General features: G+C 43.8%; 2 protein-coding genes across 2 annotated transcripts in view; both read right to left on the minus strand.

Moving 5' to 3' along the window:
- mfap1 (microfibril associated protein 1) overlaps positions 1–8,827 on the minus strand; it is a 22,326-nt gene extending 13,499 nt beyond the window's left edge. Inside the window, exons 1-4 of the mRNA XM_060911651.1 lie at positions 8,624–8,827; positions 4,323–4,539; positions 4,089–4,224; positions 1,762–1,949 (exon numbers count right to left, since the gene is read on the minus strand). Of these exons, the coding sequence (XP_060767634.1) occupies positions 1,762–1,949; positions 4,089–4,224; positions 4,323–4,539; positions 8,624–8,705 (623 nt within the window). The 5' untranslated portion in view covers positions 8,706–8,827. The remainder of the gene's footprint in view (positions 1–1,761; positions 1,950–4,088; positions 4,225–4,322; positions 4,540–8,623) is intronic.
- Positions 8,828–9,010: 183 nt separating this feature from the next.
- Positions 9,011–16,967, minus strand: hddc3 (HD domain containing 3). The gene is made up of 5 exons (XM_060911652.1): positions 16,847–16,967; positions 16,639–16,757; positions 16,480–16,535; positions 10,516–10,756; positions 9,011–10,400 (listed from the first exon to the last, which is right to left on the minus strand). The coding sequence occupies exons 2-5, from the start codon at positions 16,748–16,750 to the stop codon at positions 10,264–10,266; spliced, it is 546 nt and encodes a 181-aa protein (XP_060767635.1). The 5' UTR covers positions 16,751–16,757; positions 16,847–16,967; the 3' UTR covers positions 9,011–10,263.
- Positions 16,968–16,985: the final 18 nt, after the last annotated feature.

Here is a 16,985-nt window from a genome sequence, read left to right on the forward strand (position 1 = left end):
GGCAAGACCTCAGACCGGCTCCGCTGCCCAGGCCCGGATGTCGGGCGAGACCACAGACAGGCTCCGCTGCCAAGGCCCGGATGTCGGGCGAGACCTCAGACAGGTTCCGCTGCCAAGGCCCAGATGTTGGGCGAGACCTCAGACAGGCTCCGCTGCCAAGGCCCGGATGTCGGGCGAGACCTCAGACAGGTTCCGCTACCAAGGCCGAGATGTCGGGCGAGATCTCAGACAGGCTCCGCTGCCAAGGCCCGGATTTCGGGTGAGACCTCAGACAGGCTCCGCTGCCAAGGCCGGGATTTCGGGCAAGACCTCAGACAGGCTCCGCTACCAAGGCCGAGATGTCAGGCGAGATCTCAGACAGGCTCCGCTGCCAAGGCCGAGATGTCGGGCAAGACCTCAGACAGGCTCTGCTGCCAAGGCCGAGATGTCGGGCGAGATCTCAGACAGGCTCCGCTGCCAAGGCAGAGATGTCGGGCGAGATCTCAGACAGGCTCCACTGCCAAGGCTGAATTAGAAATGGGTGAAGTACACGAATATACCGAGTCCTCCTCCTCCATTTTTTCATTTTTACCTTTCAATTGTGGGAAGTTTGGGGGTCCTCCCCCAAAGTGAACAAGCCTTATGAAGCCCCATTTTGTCCTGTACCTCTTTATTTGAGCAAGGGGGTTGATGGGGACGGGGGGATCCCCCCACACACACACAAAAATGGAATTCATGATAGAATGTAGAATAGCAGACCCAAAACATCCAGGTTTTTCCGGGTCATGTGACGCGAGATGTCGGGCGAGATTTCAGACAGGCTCCATTGCTAAGGCCAAATTAGAAATGGGTGAAGTACACGAATATACCAAGTTAGGGGGTTAGAAACTGATTTTTCTGGTCATGTGACGCGAGATGTTGGGCGAGATCTCAGACAGTCTCGTTCAAAATGGCGACTGGAAAAACGAGCTCTTACTTGGGTCCGTTATTCTGCAGTAGCTCCCCGTGTCACACCAAGATGGCGACACAGAAAACATCATGACTCTGCATCGACCACGGAGAGTTTAAAGTCGCAGGCATGTAATTTGTGGTTGACATTCGCGAACAGATCCGTGAAACAAAAGATGAATATATCTTTTCTCTGTTACTGCTTTTGTCTTCTCGTTTCCTTCTCTGTAAGATCAAAACATTAGGCATGTAACTCCATACTCGCTACCGTGGAGTCGAGCCCGTGCATTCTCAGGCTAAGATAGCTAAGTGCTAGCTAGAATGATTTAGTTATCTGTTCAGAAAAATGACATCATCTAACCTTGCCCTATCTTGCAGTTGCACTCACTAGGCCGGTTTGCTTTTCTTTTCCACTGGCGGGACAGCAGAGTCCGCCATGTTTGCACACGCCGACTTGGTTTGATTAAAAGTAGGTCAGACACGCCCCACGGTGGTCACGTCACATTGTTACTCACTTGCTTCGGCAATCTCCGGAATCGTAAAATGCGGGACGCTTTTTATCTCGGCAAAAAATTTACACGCAGGATACACGGTGTGTGCAGCATCGCAACCGCTCAACGTCAACTCAATTCAACTTGAAACTCCAACAGCAACAGAAACAGAACATTTCTGCTCAGAATTCAACTTTGCAGTGAGCACCTTTAATGTCCTGCTGTAAAACAGACACCATGACTTTGGCCTGGATGATCATTTTACTGAGTAATTCCTATAGCTTTAGACTTGTACTGACAAAACGCTGGGTGTTCAGATAATACTGATAGAAACACTACTCACTTGCGGACGAAGACAGGTTTTACCCGCGGTTCAGCTTCATCCTCGCTGTCCGTGTACTCCTCATACTCCGACTCAGACTCCGAGTCTTCGCCAGACTTCCCTTCTTCCTCCACCTCCATGACCTCCATCTCTTCGTTCTTCCTCTCCTGGGCTCGCTGCCTCATCATCGCTCGCCGCCTCTCGATTTCCTACAACAATGGTTCCGAATACGCAATTGTAGCAACATGCGGAACGAAACGGACAGTTCTAAACACACATCATCCTGTGACCAACTCAGAAGGTGACAATAAACTGATGAGGTCATTCGTGGGTTGTGTGGAGTTTAAGAATCTCATAAGACGTAAGATACTAACAAAAAAAAAAAGATTCTGCCTCTTGTACAAAGACATGCACTGGTCTATTAATATTGATTATAGGTATCAAACTGGGCGGCACGGTGGTGTAGTGGTTAGCGCTGTCGCCTCACAGCAAGAAGGTCCTGGGTTCAAGCCCCGTGGCTGGCAAGGCAGGGCTCGAAATTAACTTTTTTTCTTTGTGTCCCCCAGTGGTCCCAAATTCTGTGTTGTATTGTCCCGAATGGAAGCAATAGTGTCCCCATTTTTTTCCTCTCTGAAATAACCAGTGGTTAATATTATCATATGAAGTTACTATATTTGTAACTATGCGATTTTGAACCCTTTATATCATTTTTACAATAAGACACAAGCGACACATGTCCTATACATCATCTACTTCAAAATTACAGTTATTGCATTTTCAGTTTATTAAACTTTGGCGATCTCACTGTATGAATAGATACCCGTTTATTTAAAGGGGCCAACTAGCTCATTCAGAAAATGTTTCAACTCCCTACATCTGCAGTACACTTTAGTTGAAAATAAGACCCCTTTTATGTTCATTTCATCTACTTATACCTTGAATATCTGTTGGCACTTATAAGGCCAACTTATAATTTTCACCATTACCGTTATCCATAGCCCTGTGATGACCTGGCGACTTGTCCAGGGTGTACCCCGCCTTTCGCCCGTAGTCAGCTGGGATAGGCTCCAGCTTGCCTGCGACCCTGTAGAACAGGATAAAGCGGCTAGAGATAATGAGATGAGACCGTTATCCATTTTTATGAACGTTCCGTTATCCATTACCGTTATCCATTTTTATGAACGTTCCGTTATCCATTACCGTTATCCATTTTTATGAACTTTCCGTTATCCATTTTATGAACTTTTGCTGCCGGGTGCAAATGTTAGCAACATCAACATAGTGGCAGGTCCGAGCCTAGTTGTGCTGCTGACTGACTAAACTTTCTGAACTAGAAAGACACCAAGAAAACTCACTTATTCTGTTGAACGGTATCTTCCGTCAATATCATCCACATCATTCCTGTTGTATTTTATAACGTGTCTAACAGAGTTCATTAAGTTCATTCAGTTGCTAGCGTTGCCTGCAGACCAGGCGAGGACACTTTGGATCCTGAAGGTCCCGGAGACGTTATGTCTGGGCTTTCAGTTTCTTCCCCGCGGTCGGTCCGCTTCAACCACTTCAGCATTTTTGTTCTGGCAAGAGTCGGCGCGGCGTGTTCGGTAGCAATTCCATTCCAAGTCCATATAATGCGGACACCGGCCGAAGATTCTAGAACAGAATGCGCTGCTCTGTAGCCTACGGATGCAGGTGCATCGAAAGTGTAGCTACTATGTATTTTTCGCTGTTAACGTTTTAAAAATGACAAATTAGGTGAATGTCTACGTATGTGTTACGGCTTTGTAAATAACATTAATGTAGAACTTTTTTTCTAGATCTATTTTTTTCCATTGTCCCGGGATTGTCCCAGATATGATAATTTTGTGTCCCGATGACATTTTTTATGGTCCCCGGGACATCGGGACACCGTTAGTTTCGAGCGCTGCGGCAAGGGCCTTTCTGTGTGGAGTTTGCATGTTCTCCCCGTGTCCACGTGGGTTTCCTCCGGGTGCTCCGGTTTCCCCCACAGTCCAAAGACATGCAGGTTAGGTTAACTGGTGACTCTAAATTGACCGTAGGTGTGAATGTGAGTGTGAATGGTTGTCTGTGTCTATGTGTCAGCCCTGTGATGACCTGGCGACTTGTCCAGGGTGTACCCCGCCTTTCGCCCGTAGTCAGCTGGGATAGGCTCCAGCTTGCCTGCGACCCTGTAGAACAGGATAAAGCAGCTACAGATAATGAGATGAGATGAGGCATCAGACTGATGACTGGACAGAACACAACACGCTGCCAGTCTCTTAATGCGAATGTTGTCTTATTTTCCGACAGCGAGCACCCAATTTGAAAAGGCTTATTTTCAAACTGCTCACCTCATCATCCACTTCCTCCTCTTCTTCCTCCTCTTCGCTGCTCTCCTCTCGCTCTGGGTGCCAGGCTCCCTCATCTGAATCCTCACTGCTCTCAGCAATCAGCTCTGGTTCAGCAATTTGTCTGTGTCGTGCGAGTCTGACAAGAAAAGAAAGCCAATGTGTTAAGAAACCGCATTTATTCCAACGTGTTAATAAACTGCATTTACACAACACAAAACTGGATAATAAACGTACCTTTCTTCAACATCTTCTGACACGCGGTTCATGAGACGGCGAAGGCGAGGGTCCGATACATCCTCTTCTTCCATTTCCATCTCCGGTTCGGCCTCCTTGCCTTTCTTAACAAACTGGAAATCTTCCTCTTCTTCATCGGAAGACTCCATCGGTGCGTAATCTGGCCGCTTTCCTGACACATATCGCTTCACCTTCACCTTTTCCATAGAAAGCTCACCTAGAAAAGGTGTGGAGGAGTACTGGAGTTACACAGAAGCTCGGTAACTAACATAAAAATAACTGTGGTGAATTCTTACTTCCTCAGGTCTGGGTGTTAAATTAGCCACAGGAGATCAATTTGTACAAATGTATGATTACACCACAGACTGAACAAGCTCAACTGTGAGCTACTGCTCAGTTACGTATCCCCCCCCCCCCCCCCCCCGCTCTCACTTATATCAGAATGCAAGCAATCGAAGGAATAGGACACTTATTATGAATGTTGACTTCAACAAATAATTAACTCTGAAATAAGTAAGTAAAACGCAGCGTTCTCCCCAGGGATTTCAAATAGCATCCTGGTAAACTGTCATTTTGAGACAGCATTTTGATCCTTGAAATAGCGTCAAAATCCACCGTGTGTGTTTCGGAAATACATTCAGTCGGTAAACAGGAAGTCGATGTGCGACAGACCTGAAAACGGTATACACGGTATAGAACCCCAAGTGGCGGCACGGTGGTGTAGTGGTTAGCGCTGTCACCTCACAGCAAGAAGGTCCGGGTTCGAGCCCCATCGCCGGCGAGGGCCTTTCTGTGCGGAGGTTGCATGTTCTCCCCGTGTCCGCGTGGGTTTCCTCCGGGTGCTCCGGTTTCCCCCACAGTCCAAAGACATGCAGGTTAGGTTAACTGGTGACTCTAAATTGACCGTAGGTGTGAATGTGAGTGTGAATGGTTGTCTGTGTTTGTGTGTCAGCCCTGTGATGACCTGGCGACTTGTCCAGGGTGTACCCCGCCTTTCGCCTGTAGTCAGCTGGGATAGGCTCCAGCTTGCCTGCGACCCTGTAGAACAGGATAAAGCGGCTAGAGATAATGAGATGAGAACCCCAAGCTGAAGCTCGGTACCAAATATCAAGCAGTTGTGATCTGTAGTTGCTGAGAGAAGTGTTATGAAAATTTTATAAATCCACGCTATATGTTTTGTAAACACATTCAGCCGGTAAACATGAAGTTGATGTGCGACAGACCTGAAAACGGTAAACATGGTATAGAACCCCAAGCTGAAGTTTGGTACTAAGTAGCTATGGTTTGTGGTTGATGAGAAAACGGGTGTTTCGGACGAACAGAGGTAAACCCTGACTTTTCAATGACTCAGTCCTAAATGGCTCACTGCATAGTGTTCACTACACCTGTGGAAAACAATAAATGTCAGCCTTTAGGCTACATTGGTCTCTCACTGGGAGGTACAGTGGTTTGCATGGTCACCTCACAGCAAGAAGGTTCTGGGTTCAAGCCCAGTGGCCGATGGGGACCTTTCTGTGTGGAGTTTAAATGTTCTCCCCATGTCTGTGTGGGCTTCCTCTGGGTGTTCCGGTTTCCCCTACAGTCCAAAGACATGCAGTTAGACTAACTGGTTACTCTAAACCGGGGTCATCAAACTACGGCCTGCGGGCCGACTCCGGCCCCCCAGCCCCCCACCACTTGAACCGGCCCTATGAGGCAATCCCCAAAAGTGGTCATGGCCTATTTTTTTAAATTGCTTTTTGGCAAATAACATGTCTGCATCTTGTATTTTGTTGATTTTATCAATTAAAATTGATATTTAGTTATAAAATGAACTATTCATATTTTCCGAATTTTCGTCATATGCTCACGATCAAGCAGTGACAGGCAGCGCACGCGCAGAGAACTGTCAGTGTTCAGGACAGCAAAATGGCTAGCGGTCAGCAAAAAGCTGACAGAGAGTACAGAGTTTTTAAAGAACAGTGGACCACCGATTATTTTTTCGTTCAGTGTAAGGACCGTGCAGTTTGTCTTGTATGTAAAGAAAGTGCGTCGGTTTTCAAAGAATATAATCTGCGTCGTCACTACGAAACCCGCCACAAAGAGTATGCTAGTTTGCGAGGGCAAACAAGAGAAGACAGGATTCGAAGGATAAAATGCGGACTGGCTGCACAACAGAATGTATTCCTTCGCCAAACCCAGATCAACCAGGCTGCTGTCCGAGCTAGCTATAAGGTAGCTCACCTACTAGCTACCCATGGAAAGCCGTTTACTGATGGGGACTTTGTTAAAGTATGCATGCTTGCTGTGGCCGAGGAGGTGTGTCCCAACAAGAAGGATGCGCTCAACGCGGTGAGTCTCTCCGCACCTACTATGACCAGGCGAACCGAAGATTTGGGGGACAACGTGTATGACCAGCTGAATGAGAAAGCATCAGAATTCAAGTTTTTTGCTTTGGCCATGGATGAGAGCAATGACGTGCAGGACACAGCACAACTGCTGTGATCTATTGCTCATATTATTATAATTTCACTGGGTTTTTTTAAAATGTATTTATTTTATAAGCCTATTTATTTGACCTTTATTAAGTGCTGCACACAATTATTATTAATATTATTAATAATATCAACAGGCCTACCTACAATTTATAATTTTCCACTCACCTTTGCCAGTGTCAATCACCTCAACTAGGCAGATGTTTCTTACCTTGACAGCTTTGATGTTATTTTTATTAGAAAATAAATAAATGGAATATCTGTCGTATTTCAAATAAAAAAAAAAAAAGTGTGAAGACTCGATTACTACTTTTGCAAACCACTAGTAAAGATAAACAAATATGTGCCAGGAATCAAGTGTGGATATAGTAGTGGGAGATATAGTAGTGTGGGGATATAGTAGCGGGGATATAGTAGTTGGGGATATAGTAGCGGGGGATATAGTAGTGTGGATATAGTAGCGGGGGCTATAGTAGTTGGGGATATAGTAGCGGGGGATATAGTAGTGGGGATATAGTAGTTGGGGATATAGTAGTTGGGGATATAGTAGTTGGGGATATAGTAGCGGGGGATATAGTAGCGGGGGATATAGTAGTTGGGGATATAGTAGCGGGGGATATAGTAGCGGGGGATATAGTAGCTGGGGATATAGTAGTTGGGGATATAGTAGTTGGGGATATAGTAGTTGGGGATATAGTAGTTGGGGATATAGTAGTTGGGGATATAGTAGTTGGGGATATAGTAGCGGGGGATATAGTAGCGGGGGATATAGTAGTTGGGGATATAGTAGTTGGGGATATAGTAGCGGGGGATATAGTAGCGGGGGATATAGTAGTGTGGATATAGTAGCGGGGGCTATAGTAGCGGGGGCTATAGTAGCGGGGGATATAGTAGCGGGGGATATAGTAGCGGGGGATATAGTAGTGTGGATATAGTAGCGGGGGATATAGTAGCGGGGGATATAGTAGCCGTGGATATAGTGGTGGGGATATAGTAGTGGGGGATATAGTAGTAGGGATGGCTGTGCCAGGCTAGTAATCTCTATTACACAATGAGGCCTGCTGGTGGTCATATTTGTCTGGGTCATACAATTCTATGTTATATAGCTGACCCGACTCCAGCCCCACATCACAGTCAGGAACGACAATGTGGCCCCCAGAGAAAAAAAGTTTGGTGACCCCTGCTCTAAACTGTCCATAGGTAGGGGTGTGTGTGTGTGTGTGTGTATACACAGAAAGGAACCGGCCACCCTCCTGCTGCATTTCTGGCCAAATCAACCAAGCATGGTTCACCTCAGCAGTGACAACAACAACAATGTCTCACTGAGGTACCTGGTGTTTAGCCCCATGTTTAAATGCGAATAAAGTTGATCAAACGTGTCTATGATTTGATCACTCTAGATTTAAAGAGAACACAGATTTTTTTTAAGGAAAGTTTGAACTTGAAGATTTTGACTAGATTTCCCATTTGACTTCTGTAAACTAACTTAAAAGTAGTCGAAGAAACTCTGACGAGCTGAATCAGATCAAGGGTTTGTACGTTTAAATCTCTGCAAATCAACAGAGCAGACTGACAGGACCTTCTGAAGATGTGACATAAAAATACATCAGAAACACTTTCCAATTCGGTGCGATATCGAGTTCTCATCTTCAGTACCATTTGATGTGAATAATTAATCGCCGGTAGGAATTTAGAGCGATTTTGAATTCCTCTTGTCTTTATTGTGTTCAATCGTGTCACATTTCAGAAGATGGGACTAAACCACCGTAAAGCGATTAGCGTTAGCTTAGCTCGATGCTAACCTTAGCTTCCTGATTTAGCACTTACCTTTGTCATTTCGCACAGGTACAGCTCCTGCCGTAGACTGAATCGGCGGCTGTTTGACATTTAGGAGGTTTTGTCCAGACATGTTGGACAGTTAAAATGTTTTCTTAACTGATTAATTATTCAGAGTTTATCTGACCGTTTTGTTTACTGTCCGACGTACAAGACAGGAAGTACCTGTGTCAAAACCCATTTGTTTCACTTCCCTTCCGGTATACCAACAATTCCCGCCTCCTGAACTAGGATTGGCTAAGATCTCCTGTCCTCAACTACTATTGGTGGTTAGTTTACGGTTATAAGCAGTTCACCAATCAGAATCACAAACACGCGTCCGTTCTTATAAATACACCGCTAGAAAACTTTGCATCCATAAAGTTCCTCATTGTAGACTGGGTTGTCAACTTTTTATTCAGGAAACTCAAGTGATTTAAAATTTGTATTCCATTTTACAGCTTGTGAAAAACACCTAATGATATTTTTACACTTCATTCATGTAATTGAGAGCAAATTATTTATTAATTCATCTTCAGTGACTGCTTTATCCAAGTCAGGGCTGTGGTGGAGCCGGAGCAATATCCCAGGAGCACCGGGCACGAGGCGAGAGTACAGCTTTAAGAGCATGTCAGTCCATCACAGTCCAGGGTGCACCATGTGTACACACACACACATACACTGGGGAAATTTAGAGTATTATTTGTCACTTTCTGCCATTTTTAGGATGTAGGAGAAAACCCACACAGACGTGGTGAGAATATGATAAACTTCACACACTCAGTAAGCTCAAGATCAACTTGGAGACTCCTCAAGCCATGAGGCAACACTACCCAATGTGGTACCATGCCACCCAGTATGATCATCTCATCATCTCTAGCCGCTTTATCCTGTTCTACAGGGTCGCAGGCAAGCTGGAGCCTATCCCAGCTGACTACGGGCGAAAGGCGGGGTACACCCTGGACAAGTCGCCAGGTCATCACAGGGCCGACACATAGACACAGACAACCATTCACACTCACATTCACACCTACGGTCAATTTAGAGCCACCAGTTAACCTAACCTGCATGTCTTTGGACTGTGGGGGAAACCGGAGCACCCGGAGGAAACCCACGCGGACACGGGGAGAACATGCAAACTCCACACAGAAAGGCCCTCGCCGGCCACGGGACTCGAACCCGGACCTTCTTGCTGTGAGGCGACAGCGCTAACCACTACACCACTGTGCCGCCCCAATATGAACATCACTTTAATAAAATGGCACAAATCATTTTAGTAGTCTTCATTCTTTCCAGTCATCAGTACTTTAGGTATAACTCTACTGGGCCTAAAATAACCATTATTCAAAAATTTTGCTTATACATGTATCCAGTCTGTGTTCGTACATTACTAGAGGAAGATATACACTTTATTATTTTTCTCTGTGTCAGATAATAATGCATTCATCTGATGAGTGTATTAATTTAATTTAAAAAAAAAAGAATAATCATCTATAATCCATAAAAATGCAATGTCTGATCCATAAATATTATGGAAAGAATATTTACCAAAAAAACCCCAAAAACAAAAACCCAGAGAGAGACACTTAATCCTTGAGTGTTTACAGCAATAGAAAAGCTGCCCCAGGTGAAAAGGTTATTGATCATCATCATCACCACCACATGTCCACAGCTCTCTCCTTGAAGAGCTGTAGCAGCTTTTCCTCAAGTGCAGCGTTGGTTCCACGAAGCCCTTTCACTACCTGAGCTGCCCACACAAAATACTCCTGAACACGCTCCATTGTCCAGCCTGTCAGTAAAACACAAGGTGACATATTTGCATGAAATAAACACACAGACTGGGCCTCTGTTCCTCATCATGAGAAAAAAATAAATAAAAGTCTAAACAGCAGAACATAACACACCTACAGGAGTGCAGCGGTTGAGGTCGCGTAGGTTGTACAGCTTGTCAGCCAGTTTGACAAGTTTGGCTTGGTGGCTGCAGTGGGGTGCGTGATTTACCTGCTGCAGTTTTCTTTCCTGTTTAGGTAGTGTTTTGTCATCAGTCACTTCCCTGACAATCCTAGCCACTTTATTTCCAAACACAGCTTCCAGTTCTTCAAAAGTCGTGTCTGTGTCTTCGACAGTGTCATGAAGCAGCGCTGCCTGAATTACGGAAGAAAGGAGCTCGCTGCAATTAGACAATTTTATCAGAGACATTAACATCAATAACACTAATCACGGGTATGATGGATGGGATATTTGTACAGATTTTTCAAGAATTTCTTTTCCACCACCTTTGTGTAAAATAATATCAGGTTTTTGCCAGACGAGAGATGATCATCATTTTACTTCAATGTATCTCACATGACTTTGGTGAAAATTAATTTGCACACTAATCTCCATCAAGCAAGGAATAACAACATTATTAAAAAATTAAACTTAATTATAATGAATGACAGTACTGTGTCACACTTAATCAGTTTATAGACATGTTTAATGCTGTGGAATGTCTGAACAAATGACTTCACTGTTATCTTTTATATCAGCTATAAACAATCATTCCTGAACCAGTCTCTTTTTTTTTCTCTCTTGAAGTAAAAGGGTGAAAAAAAAAATAAATCATGTTACCAGGAAGTGTAAAGCCCTCTATTGAAAGCTGGAATCAAACTACACAATATTTTTGTCTTTAACGATGGTCACCATGTCAGATTAGGTGATCATAGTGTCACAAATTCTTGCCGTGTCTTGATCGGGAGACTGGCAACACTACACGGTTGACCCTGACCAACCATCATGCACATCTTTGCGTGTTGTTGGGAAAGAAGGTCAAGAAATTGTTAATCATGGCCACAGAAGGAACGTCAATGAACACGCTGTAGGAATTGTCAAACTTGGTGAGAAAATACAAAAAAAAAAATAATAATAATAATTCAGACACGCTAGACTTTTCGTCGGGTGTCCCAGACACCACAACACTGTTCTTCGATTAAGTCACCTGATGCTGGAAATTTGCAGGCGATGAAAAAATAGTGTCAAGATTTATCTGAACTTGTGTGGTCTGAGCCCAGCATAAAAGAAACCTCTAACTGTTTAAAAATAAAATAAAATTGTTACAAAGCGCTGACACTGGAGACTCCTTTCAACAATGCGAAAAAAAAAGTCTCCTCACAGAAAATGGCACTATATCAAATGACTGCACACACTTATATGTTTACATAGCATGTCTGCAATACAAGTCCCAGTATTAGCTGTTACTATAGAATGGCATTAATAGAAACCTGCGATTTGCCTTTTAACAGAGCTGCTGTTACAGGAAATTAATCCACACCTTCTGACCAATCAGAATCAAGAATTCAATAGCACTGTTGTATAAATTGCCACAATACTGTATCGGGCAAAGGAGGGTATAACTTTTTTTTTTTTTTTTTAATTGTATGGTATAAAGAAGAACTTTATTAACAGTGTAATACAACCCCGATTCCAAAAAAGTTGGGACAAAGAACAAATTGTAAATAAAAACGGAATGCAATGATGTGGAAGTTTCAAAATTCCATATTTTATTCAGAATAGAACATAGATGACATATCAAATGTTTAAACTGAGAAAATGTATCATTTAAAGAGAAAAATTAGGTGATTTTAAATTTCATGACAACAACATCTCAAAAAAGTTGGGACAAGGCCATGTTTACCACTGTGAGACATCCCCTTTTCTCTTTACAACAGTCTGTAAACGTCTGGGGACTGAGGAGACAAGTTGCTCAAGTTTAGGGATAGGAATGTTAACCCATTCTTGTCTAACGTAGGATTCTAGCTGCTCAACTGTCTTAGGTCTTTTTTGTCGTATCTTCCGTTTTATGATGCACCAAATGTTTTCTATGGGTGAAAGATCTGGACTGCAGTCTGGCCAGTTCAGTACCCGGACCCTTCTTCTACGCAGCCATGATGCTGTAATTGATGCAGTATGTGGTTTGGCATTGTCATGTTGGAAAATGCAAGGTCTTCCCTGAAAGAGACGTCGTCTGGATGGGAGCATATGTTGCTCTAGAACCTGGATATACCTTTCAGCATTGATGGTGTCTTTCCAGATGTGCAAGCTGCCCATGCCACACGCACTAATGCAACCCCATACCATCAGAGACGCAGGCTTCTGAACTGAGCGCTGATAACAACTCGGGTCGTCCTTCTCCTCTTTAGTCCGAATGACACGGCATCCCTGATTTCCATAAAGAACTTCAAATTTTGATTTGTCTGACCACAGAACAGTTTTCCACTTTGCCACAGTCCATTTTAAATGAGCCTTGGCCCAGAGAAGACGTCTGCGCTTCTGGATCGTGTTTAGATACGGCTTCTTCTTTGAACTATAGGAGTTTTAGCTGGCAACGGCGGATGGCACGGTGAATTGTGTTCACAGATAATGTTCTCTGGAAATATTCCTGAGCCCATTTTGTGATTTCCAATACAGAAGCATGCCTGTATGTGATGCAGTGCCGTCTAAGGGCCCGAAGATCACGGGCACCCAGTATGGTTTTCCGGCCTTGACCCTTACGCACAGAGATTCTTCCAGATTCTCTGAACCTTTTGATGATCTTATGCACTGTAGATGATGATATGTTCAAACTCTTTGCAATTTTACACTGTCGAACTCCTTTCTGATATTGCTCCACTATTTGTCGGCGCAGAATTAGGGGGATTGGTGATCCTCTTCCCATCTTTACTTCTGAGAGCCGCTGCCACTCCAAGATGCTCTTTTTATACCCAGTCATGTTAATGACCTATTGCCAATTGAACTAATGAGTTGCAATTTGGTCCTCCAGCTGTTCCTTTTTTGTACCTTTAACTTTTCCAGCCTCTTATTGCCCCTGTCCCAACTTTTTTGAGATGTGTTGCTGTCATGAAATTTCAAATGAGCCAATATTTTTGCATGCAATTTCAAAATGTCTCACTTTCGACATTTGATATGTTGTCTATGTTCTATAGCGAATACAATATCAGTTTTTGAGATTTGTAAATTATTGCATTCCATTTTTATTTACAATTTGTACTTTGTCCCAACTTTTTTGGAATCGGGGTTGTAAAACAAACCAACATAATTACGAATTCGTCATCGTTGTCGCTGCTGAACCCAATCTGGGCTTCAGGTGAACCATGTTTGGTTGACTTGGCCAGAATCGCAGCAGAAATGCAGACAGAAAGGCCCCCTTCAGCCACTGGGCTCAAACCCAGAACCTTCTTGCTAACCACTATGCTGCCCCAATTACAAATTAGCTGGCATCAAATCCAGATAAAAAGTACAAGAATTCTCCAACAAGTCAATGTTTTTATAGCGGAACCGACTCCACACAGGTGTGGGGCAATAATCCCTAGGAGAAGAGTCCAACTTTCAATTTCTGTTCCATTTTACTGGGTTCAGTTATGTAACAACGTCTGACATGCTGGTGATAACTTCCATGCATTTTCATTGTAGGGCAATTCCACGAAATGGCCAACATACCTTTGGGTGAAAATTCATTTTGTATATATGGTGTTAAATTTGATTGGGTTATTATTAGGAATGATTGGTTCATTCACTGCAGTCAATATTTTTGTGCTGAACTCGTCACATGACTGGTGGCCATTTTGAAATTAGCAGATCCAAGCACATACTTTAAACCCAAAACTAACAGACGCAAAGAAGCACTCAAACTACTGTCAAAAGTCCTCACCAGGTAAGTTAAACTGTGTTTTATATCAAATGGACCTTATTCTTTACATTTCCATGAAAAAACTGATTCCACTGAGTAATTATCACAGCTTTGGGGTCTTTTAGATCTAACAAGTAGCTTTATTCACTGACTGATATTATGACTAAGAAAGAGAAAATTACCACATTTCATCTCTCTCTCTCTGTACATCAAATCATATATGTAAATTTGTAAGTGTTGCGTCAGTTACCAAGAATGTTGCGTGAGTTACTGTACATTCCATTATCTCAACTCATCTCATTATCTCTAGCCGCTTTATCCTGTTCTACAGGGTCGCAGGCAAGCTGGAGCCTATCCCAGCTGACTATGGGTGAAAGGCGGGGTACACCCTGGACAAGTCGCCAGGTCATCACAGGGCTGACACATAGACACAGACAACCATTCACACCTACGGTCAATTTAGAGTCACCAGTTAACCTAACCTGCATGTCTTTGGACTGTGGGGGAAACCGGAGCACCCGGAGGAAACCCACGCGGACACGGGGAGAACATGCAAACTCCATACAGAAAGGCCCTCGCCGGCTACGGGGCTCGAACCCGGACCTTCTTGCTGTGAGGCGACAGCGCTAACCACTACACCACCATGCCGCCGATGATCTCAATGGTCAGTTCGAAATAGTTTACTTCTTTCATTGTATACTATGGCATGCTAAAAGCAAAGTTGGAAAAAAAATGTTAATAAAATTGCAACAAGTTTCACAGAAATTGCCGTTTGTACTTGTGTGTTCACAGTTGTTGAATTCTCAAAGTTGTGTCGGTTACTAATGTTATCTGCATGCCACTAAAATTATTTATATCTGGGAAAAACTCTGTGTTGTCCAAGATAGCCTTTGGGCCTTGGGTTATCATGCATTTGTTTGAGTTTGCTCTTTCTATAATAGCCACACAGTTTAAAATGACTCCCTAAAGTGAATGACGCATGAAATGGAATGACGAATGACAGGTAGTAAATTTGAACAATAAATGGTCCCTTGTCATTCAGATTCTTACAAATGGAATAACGATTGAAATCTTTAGTTTTAGACCTCCCTAGGATAAGATAAGTGGGTGCTTGGTGGGATATCAGCTTTTACAAATGGAATGACAGGGTTTCTATATGTATTGACTTACTTTGAGCTAATGTTGTCAGTGAGATCACCTTTTACAAATGGAATGATAAGGTTTCTAGGGGCGGCACGGTGGTGTAGTGGTTAGTGCTGTCGCCTCACAACAAGAAGGTCCTGGGTTCGAGCCCCGGGGCCGGTGAGGGCCTTTCTGTGTGGAGTTTGCATGTTCTCCCCGTGTCCGCGTGGGTTTTCTCCGGGTGCTCCGGTTTCCCCCACAGTCCAAAGACATGCAGGTTAGGTTAACTGGTGACTCTAAATTGACCGTAGGTGTGAATGTGAGTGTGAATGGTTGTCTGTGTCTATGTGTCCTGTGATGACCTGGCGACTTGTCCAGGGTGTACCCCGCCTTTCGCCCGTAGTCAGCTGGGATAGGCTCCAGCTTGCCTGCGACCCTGTAGAAGGATAAAGCGGCTAGAGATAATGAGATGAGATGAGGTTTCTAGGTGGAATGACATACTTTGAGGCAATGTTATCAGTGATATCAAATTAACAAATGGAATGACATTGTTTCTAGGGTTAGGTTATAGGTGATATCACTGATAACATTGCCTCAAAGTATGTCATTCCACCTAAAAACACTGTCATTCCATTTGTACAAGGGGATATCACTGATAACATTAGCTTAAAGTATGTCATTCCACCTGGAAACGCTGTCATTCCATTTGTAAAAGGTGATATCACTGATAACATAACCTAAAAGTATGTCATTCCACTTAGAAACAATGTCATTCCATTTCATGAGCTGAAAGCATGTCATTCCACCTACATTTCAATCGTTATTCCATTTATAAGAATCTGAATGACAAGGGACCATTTATTGTTCAAATCACTAGCTGTCATTCCATTTCATGCGTCATTCACTTTAGGGAGTCCCATTTTAAACCCTCTGAATGTTGCGTCAGTTACCCGTGGAGTTGCCCTGTAGTGGAGCAGAATATCCCCATGGGGCCGAATACAATACCCCACGGGGCCCCAATACCCCACGGGGCCCCAATCTGAAATCCATATTTTGGTGTTTTGGGACATTATGGACTCACCTGCAAAACTTCAATATCTGTGATTCCACCTTCATGACTGAGGATCCTTGCCACTCCTGTGAAAGTGTATCAGGGTTTTTACAGATCATCTCAATCTCAGAAGTCACCATATGTGAGATTGGTGTCGAAACAGTGGCTCAGTGTCGGTGTGTTTGGTACCTATGGGATGGTTGATGTATGGGGTCGCATCAGGATCTTTGCGGCGTTGATTTCGGTGTTTCTCTGCAGAGAAGTTGATGGTCTCCAGCAGAATTGGCAGCTCTGAGCTCATCTCTGCTCTGTACAAAGGACACACATGGACGGCATTTAGAAATGCACTTTAACACTACCACCACAAGCTCAATCATAATGTTCTGTAATGACCAACCTGTCTGAAATACTCCTCCGAGACGAGAATCCGCTCTGAATTATAATAACACAAAGAACAACAATGCTGTTATTGTTCCTTCCTGAAGCTAACTCTTTGTACCCACCCACTTTTTGACAACAAGTCCCGCCTCCTACGC

This window comes from Neoarius graeffei, chromosome 27 (genome assembly GCF_027579695.1).
Source record: "Neoarius graeffei isolate fNeoGra1 chromosome 27, fNeoGra1.pri, whole genome shotgun sequence".
Lineage (NCBI taxonomy): Eukaryota > Metazoa > Chordata > Actinopteri > Siluriformes > Ariidae > Neoarius > Neoarius graeffei.

Bases quoted from the DNA above. Each gene is read 5' to 3' on its own strand.
- hddc3 (XM_060911652.1), bottom strand. From the start codon at position 16,750: ATGAGCTCAGAGCTGCCAATTCTGCTGGAGACCATCAACTTCTCTGCA. The intron at 10,757-16,479 runs GTGAGTCCATAA...TCCGTAATTCAG, and splicing joins CAGATATTGAAGTTTTGCAG to GCAGCGCTGCTTCATGACAC. The intron at 10,401-10,515 runs GTGTGTTATGTT...TTTTACTGACAG, and splicing joins CAACCGCTGCACTCCTGTAG to GCTGGACAATGGAGCGTGTT.